Source organism: Lissotriton vulgaris, chromosome 9 (genome assembly GCF_964263255.1).
Source record: "Lissotriton vulgaris chromosome 9, aLisVul1.2, whole genome shotgun sequence".
Classification (NCBI taxonomy): Eukaryota; Metazoa; Chordata; class Amphibia; order Caudata; family Salamandridae; genus Lissotriton; species Lissotriton vulgaris.
The window spans coordinates 338,515,105-338,532,568 of NC_141697.1; the positions used below are offsets into that span (position 1 = coordinate 338,515,105).

At 50.4% G+C, this 17,464-nt stretch overlaps 1 protein-coding gene across 1 annotated transcript in view; it reads right to left on the reverse strand.

The window, feature by feature from the left end:
- The window catches only part of TDP1 (tyrosyl-DNA phosphodiesterase 1), a 980,389-nt gene that overhangs the window by 806,821 nt on the left and 156,104 nt on the right, over positions 1–17,464 (reverse strand). Inside the window, exon 7 of the mRNA XM_086937678.1 lies at positions 11,899–11,991. Coding sequence (XP_086793804.1) covers positions 11,899–11,991 — 93 coding nt within the window. The remainder of the gene's footprint in view (positions 1–11,898; positions 11,992–17,464) is intronic.

A 17,464-nucleotide genomic window follows, 5' to 3' on the forward strand; every position in this document is an offset into this window, starting at 1 on the left:
TGGAAAGGGTACTAACAACAAAAGCCATAAAGAATGAAGACTTGGAGGCGAGAGGAAGGTGGAATAATATTTGTGTTCTTGGGGAGCCTGAATCCACCGATACGGGCCGCTTTGCACAGTTTGTTGAGAGATTTCTAATAGACATGTTTTGACGAGACTCCTTCCCTTCCACCTTTGTGATAGGAAGGGCACACCGCACCATGGGACTGTGGCCAAACCCGGGCTGCCCCCCTCGACCGATCATGGCCCGGCTACTACATTTCAAGGACAGGTACACAGCGCTGTGGCTGGCTCGTGATAAGGGAACTTTAAATTGGCAAGGGTCCATGATTTCCCTTCATGGTGCAGGAAGCCAGGAGGAAATTCGTAGCAGTTAAGGCAGTACTGCGGAAAGAAGGGCTGAGATACGGGACGCTATATCCCACCAGACTGAAAGTGGACACTGACGGTAGATCTAGGATCTTTGATAACCCTGCAGCTGTTCAGGACTTTCTCAAGGCAAGGGACAATGCTGGGCGTGGCCAAAAATCTCCATTGCCGGACAGATCACCCTGGATGCCAGACTCCGGCTCTAGCATGGAACTGTTTTCCACCAGCTGAGGACAGTCGGGTTGAGTATTGTTACAGGCGGGTATATGAGATTTAGGTAGCTGCTATAAGTAAACATCTGCTGTGGACTTTCTAATAGGGCAACTTGGTTAGTACAAACACGGGGGAAAAGGCGTAGCGATGTCACCCCCCCGTGCTTACGCACTTCATTGTTAAGTAGAGTTAGTTCAGTTTCTGAAAGAATTTTTATGAGGTCACTAGAGCGTATGGGTTTCCCCAACAGTACGAGTGAGGAGATGGGAGGTGGGGGAGATTTGTGGGTCAGAACAGGTTTTTCTCCTCTTACTCATACAAGTGTATTTCTACAGGATGCAAGGTTATTGTCGGTTCACACTGAATTAAATACGAGATTGTGCAAGGGTGCCTGATACTAGTTGCAATGGAAAGATACACCTCATGTCCTGGAATATGCGAGGGCTTAATGATACGGGCAAACGCAAATAAGTGATACATTATCTGCAATGCCATCATGTAGTTATAGCGTTTTTACAAGAGTCTCACTTGGCACCACATTCCTCCCCAAACTTTGCCACTGGATGGGGCTTTCCTCATGATTTTGCAGGTTATAGCTCATATGCGAGGGGGGGTCTCGATTCTTATACATAAACGCATACCTTTCAAGACAGTGGAAGTATATATAGATAAAGCAGACAGATATTTGACAATGAAGTGGTGGCTATTAGGGCACACAATGTTATTGGTTAATGTTTATGCTCCTAATATCGATGACCCGGATTTTGTCGCAGAACTTCACTCCCATATAGATAGGATGGTGGAGAAGTGTGGCTCACAGGTTAGAAGCGGCAGACCCTGAAGCAGCGATCAGGCCCGGGACCAGGGTTCAATTCCGGACGCGGCAGGGTCTTGGGCTTAATGTCCGCGGACTCGATAATTCTCTCACCTCAGCGCCTACTCTAATCATGGATCCCACGCTGCAACTCTGGGCAATAGCTTGCTTAATCTCCACAACGGCCCTTACAACGCTGGGATGCCTGGCTTCACCTTGGGGGTGCCCAGGAGGGGCATCTCACAGGGAGAGCCAGGAAGAGTTCCACAGCGTTATACAGCGCTGGTATGCCCCGTTGCTGGGGCAGCTGTGCGCTTTACAAGTATACTACATTTACATTTAGATTTACATTTTTAGAACATATGTATATAGACTTGAATATTCTGCTTGATCCCGACTAGACAGCACTGCCACAACGACGGACATAAAGCTAAGAGCCAGACAGGGAATGACCAGCTTAATAGAATCATACCAATTATCGGAAGCCTGGCAACATTTCCGACAGGACTCCCCGCATATACCCTCACAGTTTTTTGCTTTGGCGCCGTAGGTTTTGGTCTGTCCTTTTTCGGTTCGATACCTTTACTCGGTTCAACCGCTTTTGGTGCCTGGATTGGTTTTTGAGGTTTGCTGACAGGTTTAGTCGGTCCGACGTCTTTTACTGGCTTCACCACGGTTTTTGGACCGAGCGGTTTGGTTGGTTCGATAACCTGTTTAGGGTTTAGAGTTGCGTCTTGAGTTGGCTGTTTCGGCTCGACGCCCGTTTTCGGATCGATGGGCTTTGGCTCGAACGATCTGGTGTGGTCTACTTTGGTTTCTGTTTCGGTTCGATGACCGCCTTGGACATAGGCCTTTTTTGTTCGTCGACGCCCTTTTTTCCTTTTTCGACCGTTGAACCCGATTTGCTCGAGTCGACGTGCTTTGTCTTTGAGGTTGATTCGACGGCCTTTGGCTTCGAAGTCGTTGATGGAACAGTAGCCTTCGGCTTGACGCTATTTGGTTTTATCACCTTTGGTTCGACGACGTTCGATCCAAAGACTGTTGTGTCGACGAGTTTTGGTTTCGATGGGCCTGGCCTTGGAAAACGTGTCTCAGATGGCTCTTTTTGTATGTTCTTAGCCAGGCGGTATGGCGGGGCTGTAGAACCAGTATATTGGTCTTAGCTAAGGCCAGATGGCGATGCCTCGACCTGAGTCACTGATATTGGTGTAGTGTCTATATGGGGCGGTGTACTCACGGTTCGTCCCTCGTCGCCATCGGAGTCGTCTTCCACAGCTACAATATCTTGGTCGTATTCTTCGACCTCGACGATTTCTTCGTCGTCGATGTAATAGTCAGAGTCGTGCTCGGAGAAGTGCTCTTCTTCTTGATCCGAGTCTTCGGCGTCAAGCAGTTCTTCTTCGTCGTCAAAGATATTCTCGGGCTCTGGTGCCGACCTCTGCATTTCTTGCCTTTGCGCCCGTCTATTCCGAATAGTCTTTTTGGATTGGAACTGGGCACAAGCTAGGCAACTGTCTTCATTGTGATCTGAAGACAAGCATTTGTTGCACACTGGATGTTTATCGGTGTGCGGGAACTTCGAGTTGCACTGCGGGCAGTACTTGAATGGACTTCGTTCCATCGACCGTCGGTCCACGTGGCGTCGAGAAGGCCTAACGGACCGATTCGACGACCGGAGTGCAAAGTAAAGTTAAAGGATGTTATCGGTACCGATCACAAACAATACCGACGAAACACGGACCTCACTCACCTTCCCTCGAACCATCAGACATTGGAGGTGATGGCAGCTTGAGGAGAACATCGGGTGCCCAGCTGATGGACGGACGACTACCGGGAGCTACCATAGACCTCTACTCTCCAGACTTGGGTCTCCGATCGCACGACACAGACTCCGGCTTGGGCTGCTGGTGGCAGGTCACTGTTCCACCTGGAGTGTGGACCCGGGTGCGTCCCCTGGTGCTGCGAACTCAGCGCCGCTGGATTGCACGCCTGCTACCTGCATGGGGCTGACCCTGTGAGCCTGAGACAGGACCCCTGTGCATGCAAAGCAGGAATCAAGACTCCGGAAACCTGGAACGAAGACCCTGGTGAGTTTCCCCTGTCGCTGCCTACTCAAAGCCTTGGGCTCCCACGCCTGCAGGGGGCTGACTCCCGGAACCTTTGCAACGGTTCTCCTGTGATCTGCGGTGATTGCTGGCTTTGGCCGAGACCTTGGAGGGGCTGCTCGCCTTTGGGTGCTCCCCACCTACGGACCGCGCAGAGGCCATAGTGAAAGAAGGCTCGCCCCTGCAGACAATGTAGCACCGCACCGCTCTGGACTGGTGCAGCGTTCTTCTTCACTCTACTAGGGCGTCTGGAGGTCCCCTGCCGATGCTGTGGAGAGGAGGGACCTAGTTGAGGCCTCCGGTCATCTGCATCGGCTGCTTTATTTTGCTGGGTTGGAAAGGCGAGTCCCCTGATGCTCATGGATTCGGTCCCCTATTTTAGGCAGTTATTGCCTCGAGGGCACTCAGCTCTCAGTGGGAAGATGGCGCCTATCTCCCTCGATAATGGCCAGCAAAAGAGGACTAGACAAGCAATGCAAAGGAGGCGGCCACCTTGGAATGGCCTTTATTATTAATCAATGCTTTGCCCAGACAAGAAACACCTCATACGAAACAGTGTAAAGTAACCCTAAACAGGGCAGAAAATGAAGGGAAAGAGTATCGCTATGGAATATAGACCTAATGAAGAAGGACCACCCCATTATTGCTTAGCTCAATGCTAGCACCCTGCGTTTTTTTATATTGATACACTGACACTGGTCCATGTCGATGCTCCTCCTTGGTATTCGAGGAGCCGCACAAAATTTGTGCGGCTTGTCCTGGCCATCAGTCCTGGCTATTGACACTAGTTGCAAGGGTGACACCTTTATTGCAGACGTATTTGAAGTGATGCCTGAGATGCTGCTCCGTCTTGACAACTGAGGAGCTGCATTCCTGAAGGACCCCTCTGATGCCTCTAGTACACGGCTCGGAACGTGACCCAGATACCCACTCTAGGTCCGATTAGCATCGACTTCCACTGGGTCCCGGCCTACCCTGTCTTCTTCTAGGACCGACGAGTTGCGGCTGGCACGGCCTCTCAGCCCCTACCGCTGCCCTACCATCGAAGACGGCCACTTCCGACCATCTCTAGCTCACTTGGGTCCCTGCCCATCACTCAGACAGCCCGCTCCGTCAAGAACAGCTTCACCATGAAACACATAACACTGCTTTGATGGGGTTACCATGACTCTCCGCCTTTAAGAGGCCAAGTCAGCCTTCTATAGTCCCCCATGCCTTGGTATGTAGAGACCCACCCCTTCTGCTACGTAACTGACCCTTACCGTTCCTTGAGTGACCCACCTGAGCCAGCATGGCAAGTCCTGGCCTGACCACCACTGGGGTAAACTCATACACTCTGGTTTACCGCGCAACCTCTCCAAAACCGCCGCAAAATCCTTCAAGCATTCCATCCTGAAAAGTCATCCTGAAACACTGATCTCTGACCTGCGCAACAATGCGGACAACGGCACAGTCGTTAATGACCTCATTTTCTATTCCAGAAGAACCTCCTCCTGGCGCAAAACCTTTGGTCACCTCCTCAACGTATGCGCAATCAAGAACATTCCATACGGCACAAAGCTTTCGATAGCGCCCTCCCCAACCCTTCGAGCTGATTTACTATCACCCTCTACAAAAAAGGCCTTGTCTTGATCCAAGCCTCAACCAATAACCTGAATAAATTTGCAGACCTTTTTACATTCCTCAGAACCCATGTGCACGACAATGGCAAGGTAACCAACACCAAACCCGACAAGCCTCCGACCAGCCCTTCTAGTGTGACTAGCCACTCACAATCCACCCCTCTAAGGTTTTCCAACACAGTTCATCCTAACCACTCCAGCACGCCTCCCAGCCCTGCCAACACAATCTTCCCTAGGCCTTTGGTCTCCTCCCAGCTAGCTCCCCAACATGACTGTGTTACTAGTATTCCTCCAAAGACCAACGATACAGGTCGAGCTAGCTCTTCCAGCCCACAAACCACCCCTCCTAGGGTTCCCAACACAGATCATCCTAACCCCTCTAGCACACCTCCCGGCCGTACCATCACAAACGCCCCAAGACTATTGGCCCCCTCCCCGCTAGCTCCCCACTCTGACTATGAGACTGGTATGCCTCCAATGACCTACGTTACAGGTCGAGCAAGCTCTTCCACCCTATCACCGACACATGCCGATAGAACTGCTCCTGAACCATTGCCCCCCGGCCATTTAGCACCTTCCTCGTATATGGATTTTGAATCCCTACATTCCAAAGCGGCTAAACTAACCTTGAGCATTCACATTTCCATTCGGGAGATAATGAACATCCTCCACCTCGCAGAACTCTCCTTCGCTAAAGTCATGCCCCTGCCAAACTCCACCCATATCACAGAGCTCCCTAAACACCCTTTTCCACTATCCTTGAGACATCTTCGCCCTCGCAAGCAAACATGCCACCTCTCTGAAGAGGAAACCCTTGCCTTGTCCTCTCATGCAACTCTACCCTTTCCACTCCAAGTCCTCTAGACCTCACGGAAATGGAAACCCTTGCCATCCTTCGGGACTACAACGCTGCCCCAGCTACCTCTTACCCACTTGAAGTCAGTGCCGAACATGCTATCTGCACGGTCACTATCAACCCCAACAGACCAGCTACACTCTGCAACAGAATTGTAGTCAAAAGTAATCTAGCGCCTGTTCCCTTGTACGCCCAGACTCCCAACACTCCTTCCGACCCCTCTCTGTCTGGTCTCTTAACCAACTGCCGATCGGCAGCTAAGCACGCAGCTGATATTGCTGATCTCATCCTGAACAACAATTTCGATTTAGCAGTCCTAAATGAATCATGGCTCAACGAATCCTCATCTCCATGCCTGGACCTCCTAGTCCCTCCCAACTATAACATTGCAAGGCTGGACAGGCAATCTAACAAGAAAGGGGGAGATATCGCCTGCATCTACCGCTCTAACCTTCTTGTCACGGAACTCCTGGTGAATACCACTAAATCCTGCGAATACCTCACCCTCGCTATTAGCAGCAATTCCACTCAACTGTGCAACCTGCACATCTTTTACCAACCCCCAGGCATGAACGACTACTTCACTGACCACCTCATGGAAATCATCACAGCTAAGATTTCCCCCAACACCAAAGATATTTTCCTCTAGGCTTTTAACCTGCACTGGAACGATCCCAAGGATCCACATGTCAACGCCATCAAAGACCTCCTGGCCGATCAAGCCCTGACCCAAACCTGTCCACTCCCAACTCACTTGAAAGGGGTCACTCTTGATTGTATCATCTCCAAAGAATCAGCAGGCAAGCTTACCTCTCTAGACCCGTGTGACTGGTCTGACCACCACGCCATCACCTTCCTACTACCCGGCACCCACAAGACAAGGGCTCCGTTACAGGTGATCCCCAACCGCTGGATCAGAGACACCAAGAACCTAGACCATAGGAAACTTGAGGCTCGCTGCAAATCTGACCTCCCCCCCGCTTGCATATCACAACAGTCAGTGACCTCAACGATCACTAGTCTGCGACTATATCGAACATTCTGGATGATCTTGCCCCCCTAAACCCCAAATCAAAGACAGAAACCCCTGGTTCACTGGATCCCTCAACAAGAGAGGAGATCCCTCCGGCAATCTGAATGAATCTGGAGGCAGCACCCCTCTGCCGCACATTGAAATCTTCTCCGCTAGGCCAGAAATGCCTACAACAGAAACATCCTCAATTCAAAAAAAGAATTCTTCAGATCTGAACAAGAGAAGGCCAAGAACAGACCCCGCAAGCTCTTCGAACTGGTCAAACACGAATCCTATAAATTTGCCAAAACATCGGGGAAAAAAACCAAGTCCCTAATATCCTCTGAGGAATTCTCTTCCTTCTTCGCTGACATAATCATAGCCTTAGGAAACTAACTCAGTCCCGCCACATACTCTCAACTCCTTCCGGAACTGCCCCTCCTGCCCCAACCGCTCTACAGATTTCAACTAAAAATCAAGCTCACTGGAACGACTTCAAAGACTATGATGAAGACTCCATCTCTAAAATCCTATCTACCTTAACCCGAACAACCATTTTAATGACCCGCTCCCGTCCAACTGCCTAGCCGCCGTTGCCCAATCCATTATTCCTAGCTGGACTGCAATAATTAACGCCTCTCTCCGGCAGGGATCGATGCCTGACTCTCTGAAAGCCGGCCAAGTCCTCCCCATTTTAAAAAAGGCGTTGCAAGATCCTGCTTCTCCCGACAACTTCAGACCCATCTCAACATCCCCCTTTTAGCCAAAGTGCTGGAGAAGTGTGTGCAACAGCAGCTAAGTCAGCACATCAACAACTTCCACCTACTCGATGACTTCCAATCCGAATTTAGACCTGGGCACAGCACTGAATCCACCATGCTCCACATCGTTGATGATGCCCACCAAGCCCTTGACCAAGGCAAAACATGTCTCCGAATCCTCCAAGATCTATCCTCTGCCTTCGACACGGTCAACCATAAAAAACTACTCGAACGCCTCAAACTTAGGATGGGATTGGAAGACTGTTCTAGAATGGTTTAGGGCCTTCCTCCATAACCGATCAGAGAGATTCCTAATCAACAGCAACCTATCTGCTCCCTCGCCATCACGCTTGGAGTCACCCAAGGATCAACCCTGTCCCCCACCCTCTTTAACCTTTACCTTGAACCGCTTGCCGAAGTACTACGCACTGCCAACATCTCCTACCATATGTATGCTGACAACACTCAGAGCCTCTCCCTGAACGAAGCCCTGAAACTGACTGTCCAATGGCTCGCCTCCACTGAACTCAAAGTCAACACAAAGAAAACAGAATTTCTCCTAATTTCCCCTCCTAAAACCAACCCTGAGATGCAAAATTGGATCAAGGCTATCTCAGCCTTAAATTGCCCACCGACCATCATGGACTCAGCCAAATCCCTGGGAATCACCCTGGACAGCAACTTGAACATGCGGGACCACATCAACTCAATGGCCAAATTAGCCAGATTCCACCTGAGCTACCTAAGGAAATTGAAACCCTTCCTCGATGATCCCGACCTAAAAATGCACTAGTCATCTCTAGACAGGAGTATGGCTGTTCTACCCTCTCGGGTTTACCCAAGATCTCCCTGGCACCTTTAAAAGCCTGTCTCAATGCAACCGCCAGGCTACTAACCGGCACAAGAAAATTCAACCACATTTCCCCACACCTGAAAGCTCTGAACTGGCTTCCTCTTGAGGCAAGAATACAGCTTAAAGTAGCTTGCATCACACACAAGGCATTATACTCAAACTCCCCTGCATACCTTGCATGGAAACTTGTGATGTCTGGAGGTATTACAAACTCCCGGTCCGCCAGAGACCTCCTGCTGCAACCTGCTCGCTTCCGGAAAAAAAAAAAAATTACAATTGTGCTTTCTCAGGGGCCGCTCCTAGGACATAGAACTCTCTCCCACACGCCATCAGAAACATTCCTTCTCTGTCTCGCTTCAAAAAGGACTCCAAAACCTTCCTTATAGGTAAATTCCTTGTTTACATTTTGCCTACAACCACCACTATGACCCTGATATACGTCTGGCTAGTGCCTCCCTTCAGATTTCCTAGTCACCCCACCAAGAAACCTGTGGTCTTATCTTGAGTAACTGTACATGTAATCTGTAAATACGTGTCCTATCTCTTATGTATTTTACACCCCGCCACCTTCTAATTGATTTTTTACTCTTGTGATTCCTGTAAAGTGCTCTGATACCCTAACGGGTCAAGTTTGTGCTCTATAAAACACTACATAAATAAATAAATAAATAAAATAAATAGCAGTCTGTGTCGGTCTTAGATGGCCGCCGAGCCCAGGTGACACCCGTTGCAAAACCAGGTTGTTTTGTGAAAGGCAATTGTGATGTCTCCACAATACGTTCTGGCCCCTTCCCTGCCGCGGGCACTTGGCCCACCCATACGAGTGAGGTACCATTTTTATCGGGAGACTTTGGAGAATGCGGGTGCGTGGAATTTTGTGGATCCACGCAGATTCCAGAACTTTCATCACAGAAATGTGAGGAAAATGTTTTTTTTCTTTTACAAAGTTTGAGGTTTGCAAGGGATTCTGGGTAACAGAACCTATAGTAAGAGCCACAAAAGTCACCCCAACCTGGATTCCCCAGGGTGTCTAGTTTTCAAAAATGTCTAGGTTTGCTAGGTTTCCCTAGTTGCGGGCTACGCTTGGACCCAAAATCCTCAGGTAGGCACACTGCGCCAAAAAGTCAGGGCCTAGTGGGCTTTCTGACGCCCTAGGGAGGGGAATCGAGGGGGGTGGGTGCCCCGATATTCGCCCAAGGGGGCTAGAAAGATTGTGGTTATTTTTTATGGGGGCATTAGTATGCTCATTTTAGCAGCGCCCACCCCCACATATAAAAAGCCAGCATAATCGCTGGCACCTTGTGGGCTCTCTGCCATCCCCCAAAGGGAAGATCAGGGGCTACTGCCCCATCTGCCTCCCGGGGGGGCAGAGAGACTGTGGACCTTTTTCTGGGGTGGGGGCATTGGCAGTCCCATTCTGGGCTGCCCGCTTCCCCTACGTATAAAAAATAAAATAATCCCCGGTGCCTAGTGGGCTTTCTGCCCCCAGGGGCAGATCAGGGGCCACTGCCCCCCCCTGTCCCTGGGGGGCAGAAAGACAGTTGCATTTTTTTGGCCTGCTCATCTTGGGCTGCCCCCACCCCTAAATCCTTTTTTTAAAATCCCTGGATTCTAGTTGGCTTTCTGCCCACCCGGGGGTTAGATTGGGGGCTACTGCTCCCGTCTGCCCCCCGGGGGGCAGAAAAACTGGAATTTCTTCATGGGGGAGGGGGGCATAGTCAGGCCCATTTTGGGCCCCCACCGTTATATCACCCGGGGTCAGATTGTGGGCTCTGCCCCCATCTGCACCCCAAGGGGGCAGAAAGATTGTATTGTCCTAATATATTTGGGGGGAGCAAAGGCCCTTGCCCAAGGGGCTGCTCCCCCCTACCTGGTGTCTAGTGGGTGGATCCCTGCTTGGGGATCACCTTCCTGGGGCGATCAACAAGCAGGCAGATTCTCTCCTTTCCAATGATACCGCTCCCATCTTCCTACATGCTCGTGGGGCTGAGATAGCCTCCCGAGCACATAGAAAGAGAAACTGAAATGAGCCTGAAATTTCAGTTTTGATTTCTATGAACTGTGTGTGCAAATTGCGTGCTGATCGTCACTTCACAGAAACCACCAGGGGAGGGGGGGGGGCTGGAGGAGGAGCCTCAGAAGCTGGAGAAGCTCTTCCCCAGCTCCCTAGGCTATTGAGGGATTTCTGGTGCCATTAGCTAGGACGGCCGGGAACCGTCCTGAGGACATGAGCACTGTGGTTAAGGACAGCTCCCGGCCGTCCTGAGCACCGAAGGGGTTAAACAGATTGTTTTAAATACCGTTTTCCTTTAAAACAAATAATGTGGGTGAGGCGTGCGAGTCTATGACAGACAAATGTTGTGTTTATGTTTCATGCAACATCCATATGGGAGGGTGCCCCAGAGAATATTTGCATTTACATTAGTGAGCGGCAAGCGTTACAATATTGAAAACACACGTCACTATCCCTGAATATTAGATGTAAACATTTTTTTAATTTGGATGAGTGTGCTTTTGCACTGTACGTAACCTGTCCAGAGAGGGCATTAAAGAGCTGAAATTGGATCATAAAATCAAAGCTGTTCCAAAAAGGGGCACCCAAATCAGGGGCGGCTACTCCACTAGAGCGGAGGAGCGTCGCCCCACTGCTTTCTCGCAGTGCGAGAAGCAGAAACATGAAATATGCTTGGTTACGGGCAGGCGGGCTGCTCTAAGGGCAGGGGGGGAGTGGTGCGCCCTATGCAGGCTGCATTGTGCCCACTCCTGAGTGCGCAAAGACTGTTTGGTCGGCCCTCTTGGGCCGCCCAAACCAGTCATGCGCACTCTGCCCTTCTTCATGCAGGCTGCAACACAGCCTGCATGGAGAACATGGCCTCCCCATAAGCCCCTGGCTGGGCGGTGTCCCAACCAATCACAACGCTGCTTGCAGCGTTGTTTTTGGCTCTGGGGAGGGAGCCTGGCTGCCTGTTCCCTGCCCAGGGCCCCCAAAATGCTTAAGATGTGCCTGCATAACAAACAAAACCAAGTCCACGGTTCTCTTATGTGCATTTGAAAGGGTCTGTTACCAAGTGCTCTTTGCGAAGTCATTTGATATGATGAAGAGGTGGAGAACCACTCAATCACACTGTACAATGGTTGGCGGGGGGGGGGCAGCTGTAGGAGACAGTGGCATTTGTATAGGGAAATGCGATCAGACAATGTCTTGTACAGTAAAGGTTACTCAAGGGAAAGGTTACTTTTTTCATTGGCATTCTAAGATAAAGGCAATCCGCCCACACCTATTACATACATACCCCTGAGTTTTCTGATGCCAATCATCGTGAATGAGGTTGCTCGTGTGGATCACCACCCTCAGGCCTTCCTTATAGAGCAGCAACATCATTTTCCTGGAAAAGAAGAAAGAAAGATTCTAGGAAATTCTACTGCAGTTTCTTTATGCTTAAAACAGCCTTGCGCATACGAGACTTGAGAAAAAAACAGAAGATACAGGAAAACCCAGCCCGTTGTGACTTACTCTATCCAGCTACATGAAGGCATGTTGGTATGATTATTACATTTGGAGGATCATGTCCTGTGGGGCTCCTCTATTTAAAATTCTGTTAGAGGGAGAAATTCAACATACCACAAGAAGAGAAGAGATGCTGAGACTGAAATTGCTGCTGCATTCGGCTACTAGGTTCCTGTGCAAGGCACTGCTGGGAAGACGCCTGGGGTGCTCATACAGGAGAAGAAAAGCCGCCTAAATGTTCCACGAAACAAGACCACTCAAATTCCACAGCGAAATAAGCAGGCATACATGTATTACTTTTACAATATGGTGTAATTAGTTCCTTATGCCTTTGGTCAGTTTTGGATATTTCTGGCAATTTGTCACTGCTCGCTACAAGGGTGTGGGTCCTCAGTCGATTCGCAAGGGGCCTGGAGCCAGAAGAAGGGGCCAGAGCATACTCAACGCGCTAAGAGTAATGCTGTGTGATGAGACCCTTTCCTCTATTCCAAAATACCATCACAGAAACAGGACAGAATGTCAGACACAAATGGTTTATCTGTCTTCCTTTGGTCTAGGAATTTCTAGAAATCTGAATGACAAGAAATTTAAAAGGACATGTGCCTTTGATCTCATGGAGTACACAACAGATGACCAACCAAGGCCCTTTGAGAGTAAACTCAAATGCAATGCACTAAAATACAGACAGTTAATTGTGTTGTACAAGTAAAGCAGGGAAACAGATTGAGCACCTTGGAAGTCATTTGAGGTCACCTCACCGAGGTGGCGGTCAAGGTTTTCTCAAAGTCAACTTGTCCTGAAGTGAAAGTAGACCTACAGATCAGCAGAGTGAAACACCAGCAATTGGCAGCAGAGTGCAGGCACAAATTAAGTACAAAATACTCACTGGTGACTCTTGCACTAGTAGCCCTGTTATGAGGCTGGAGATTTATGGCACTTGAGCAAACCCCGGTTTCCCGAACCCGGGGAGTCGGATTTTATCAGATGCGATAAAATGCACTTACCCCCAGGGGTACGCATAATCACGGCCTTAAATCTTCTAAACTGTACGGTTCATGTTGGCTTTAAAGGTTCTTATTAGCAAATTCCCTAGATGGCGTTAGAGGATTCTCTCTATAAAACACATAAATGCATTACAGTATTGTTATCGTTCTATAAAAAAAGAATAAATATTGAGACTGCTTGCCCTTTTCAGGTACTACCGAAGCATATCTCCACTTGTGCTGGAGGGAGGAATGAATTCCTTCTTTCAATCCATCCTGGCAAAGTGGTACTTCATTAAAACGTTGACACAGAGAGGGCATGGCATTAAAATCCAATCTCTGCACGGGACATCCGGGCATCCGTCAAATAATTCATGGTTTAAAAACTTCAGGAAAAAGGTCAATTACAGCATCGAGGTGAACGCACAGATACACAAACCGCCTCTTCACTTCAGAAAAAGGTTGCCTTAGAAACAAGTACTTGAGGATGAAAGGCACCGGGCAGAAAAAAATCCTATTTTCACTGAAGCCATGTGGCCAGAACGCACGAGCCTTTTTTTTTAATATAACCTCGACGAGGACGATGGTTTATTTTTTCGTCTGTTTCATGTTCTTTCTTTCAAACAACCTTTAAACGTTTGTCAATAAATAAGATGCACCAGGGATAATTATTATATTGAATTCTTTGTATTCTAATCACTGCTTGCTGCTCAGGCCGTTAACGGCTGCTAATCACTCACTCTGCAATTATAACGGGAGCAAAGGTAATTAACTGTTGTTGTAGCACAAATGCATTAGGACAGCCAGTGCTGCATTGAGAGAACAGTAGGCAAGCGCGCCTTGTGGCACGAACCACTAGAGGTCCTGAGAACGTTCTAGAATGCAAGGAACGGTCTTGTCGCAAGGGAATAGATAGTGAACCAGTGGTCGAAGTGGGAAATAAAAAGTAGGGGAACTGTGGGTAGGGAATCAGGGGGCAGGAATAACCGAAGATTGAATCAGTGGGCGGAGTCAGGGGTGTGGCTAGAAATAGCAAAACATACCAATTTTTTGTACGTTTAGCATTTCACTTTACAGCTTATAACGTTATTTAATTAAAACAATGTATAAACATGTTTATTTGAGATTTAATTCAGGAAAAAGCAAAAACTTATAGGGAATACAGGTTTATGTAAAGCGTGTGAAATATAAGCAGGAACAACAAGTCACCTTAACCCTTCCGTTGCTGCTGTCGGCCAACGGACGTTGGCAGCACTACAAAGGTAGTGTTCACGACGTCCGTTGGCCGACGCGGCCCTGCCCCCACATCAGAACGCCTGCACTGCGGCGGAATTGCTGCCGCAGTTAAGGTGTTAATGCTTTTACTCTCATTGTTCAGAAATCCATGATTATTTTTTGTGTCAAACATTGAGGTCATAATACAGGGCTCCTCATGTAAACATGTGTTAAGCAGGGCTCAGAAGAGAAAGGGACTCTTCAGGAGAATCGAGACTCATGGAAACCCACAAAGGCTCCTTCATATTCATGTCAGCCAGCTAGCTGCTCAACCATAATATAGCAAAAAGAACAACTGGTGGACAGAATGCAGAACAATATCATACATTCACCCCAGTACAGAGATCTGGGCTTAAATCCATCGTTTTTTGCCCACCATGCCATTCCAGTTTGGACCCAGCCATGTGCAAATCAGTCTTGATCCTGCACCCAATGTGAACAGTCCAGCCCGAACTGCCAGGCCATATGTATTCAAGTGTCCTTTCATTCGGGAAGTGAACACAAAGCGTTACCCTCTGAACTATGCACATAAAATATTGCTCTTTGATATGCATGGTACATGTTCTTTGCAGCAGGCATATTCCCTTCTGCGCTACCTTAGATGAGTAAAAAAGCCACTAGACAAAACATGCTCGCATCTCTCTCCAGCAGGTACATTGATCACCAAAGTTATCTTGGCACTTGTATTGTTGACCGAAACCTGCTGAATATACAAAGAACTTTGCAGTGTTATTAAAACTCCTGCACTTGTACAAAAACGGTCCCCCCCAAACTCAACTGGCCCCCTACCCTTCCAGTCACCCTGGGAAACGCCTGCTCCTGCCCTTTCACTGCTCCTGTCCAGTCAGTACTCCTGCTCATGCTCGATCAACACTCCTGCTTCGTCAATTCCCCTGCCCCCTCCCTTCTCCTGCCCCGTCACTTCTCCTACCCCGTTTACTGCTCCTGCCCCGTTTACTGCTCCTGCTCCGTTTACTGCTCCTGCCCCGTTTACTGCTCCTGCCCCGTTCACCGCTCCTGCCCCGTTCACCGCTCCTGCCCCGTTCACCGCTCCTGTCCGTTCACCGCTCCTGCTCATGCCTATTCACTGCTTCTGCCCCGTCACCTCTCCTGCCCCGTCACCTCTCCTGCCCCGTCACCTCTCCTGCCCCGTAACCTCTCCTGCCCCGTAACCTCTCCTGCCCCGTCACCTCTCCTGCCCGTCACCTCTCCTGTCCCGTCACCTCTCCTGCCCCGTCACCTCTCCTGCCCCGTCACCTCTCCTGCCCCATCACCTCTCCTGCCCCGTCACCTCTCCTGCCCCGTCACCTCTCCTGCCCCGTCACCTCTCCTGCCCAGTCACCTCTCCTGCCCCGTCACCTCTCCTGCCCCGTCATCTCTCCTGCCCCGTCACCTCTCCTGCCCGTCACCTCTCCTGCCCCGTCACTTCTCCTGCCCCGTCACTGCTCCTGCCCCGTCACCTCTCCAGGCCTGTCACCTTTCCTGCCACGTCACCTCTCCTGCCCGTCACCTCTCCTGCCCCGTCACCTCTCCTGCCCCGTCACCTCTCCTGCCCCGTCACCTCTCCTGCCCAGTCACCTCTCCTGCCCCGTCACTTCTCCTGCCCCGTACACTGCTCCTGCCCCGTCACTGCTCCTGCCCCGTACACTGCTCCTGCCCCGTCCACTGCTCCTGCCCCGTCCACTGCTCTTGCCCTGTTCACTGTTCCTGCCCCATTCACTGCTCCTGCCCCATTCACTGCTCCTGCCAGGCCACATCTGGCCCGTTCACTAACTCCTGCCCCGTTCACTACTAGAATGCAGAACAATATCATACATTCACCCCAGTACAGAGATCTGGGCTTAAATCCATCGTTTTTTGCTCACCATGCCATTCCAGTTTGGACCCAGCCAATTGCAAATCAGTCTTGATCCTGCGCCCAATGTGAACAGTCCAGCCCGAACTGCCAGGCCATATGTATTCAAGTGTCCTTTCATTCGGGAAGTGAATACAAAGCAGTACCCACTGAACTATGCACATAAAATATTGCTCTTTAATATGCATGGTACATGTTCCTTGCAGCAGGCATATTGCCTTCTGCGCTACAAAACATGCTCCCATCTCTCTCCAGCAGGTACATTGATCACCAAAGGTATCTTGGCACTTGTATTGTTGACCGAAACCTGCTTAATATACAAAGAACTTTGCAGTATTCTTAAAACTCCTTCACTTGTAGGTCCCCCCCCAAACTAAACTAGCCCCCTACCCTTCCAGTCACCCTGGGAAACGCCTGCTCCTGCCCTTTCACTGCTCCTGTCCAGTCAGTACTCCTGCTCATGCTCGATCAACACTCCTGCTTCGTCAATTCCCCTGCCCCCTCCCTTCTCCTGCACTGTCACTTCTCCTGGCCTGTCACTGCTCCTGCCCTGTTTACTGCTCCTGCCATGTTTACTGCTCCTGCCCCGTTCAATGCTCCTGCCCCGTTCAACGCTCCTGCCCCGTTCAACGCTCCTGCCCCGTTCAACGCTCCTGCCCCGTTCAATGCTCCTGCCCCGTTCAACGCTACTGCCCCGTTCAACGCTCCTGCCCCGTTCAACGCTCCTGCCCCGTTCAACGCTCCTGTCCGTTCACCGCTCCTGTCCGTTCACCGCTCCTGCCCCGTCACCTCTCCTGCCCCGTCACCTCTCCTGCCCCGTCACCTCTCCTGCCCCGTCACCTCACCTGCCCCGTCACCTCTCCTGCCCGTCACCTCTCCTGCCCGTCACTTCTCCTGCTCAATGCCTCTCCTTCCCTGGTGCCTCTCCTTCCCTGGCGCCTTTCCTTTCCCTGGCGCCTCTCCTTCCCTGGCGCCTCTCCTTGGCACCTCTCCTTCCCTGGCGCCTCTCCTGCCCTGGCGCCTCTCCTGCCCCGTCACTTCTCCTGCCCCGTCACTTCTCCTGCCCCGTCACTTCTCCTGGCCCGTTCACTGCTCCTGGCCCGTTCACTGCTCCTGGCCCGTTCACTGCTCCTGGCCCGTTCACTGCTCCTGGCCCGTTCACTGCTCCTGGCCCGTTCACTGCTCCTGGCCCGTTCACTGCTCCTGGCCCGTTCACTGCTCCTGCCCCGCCACTTCTG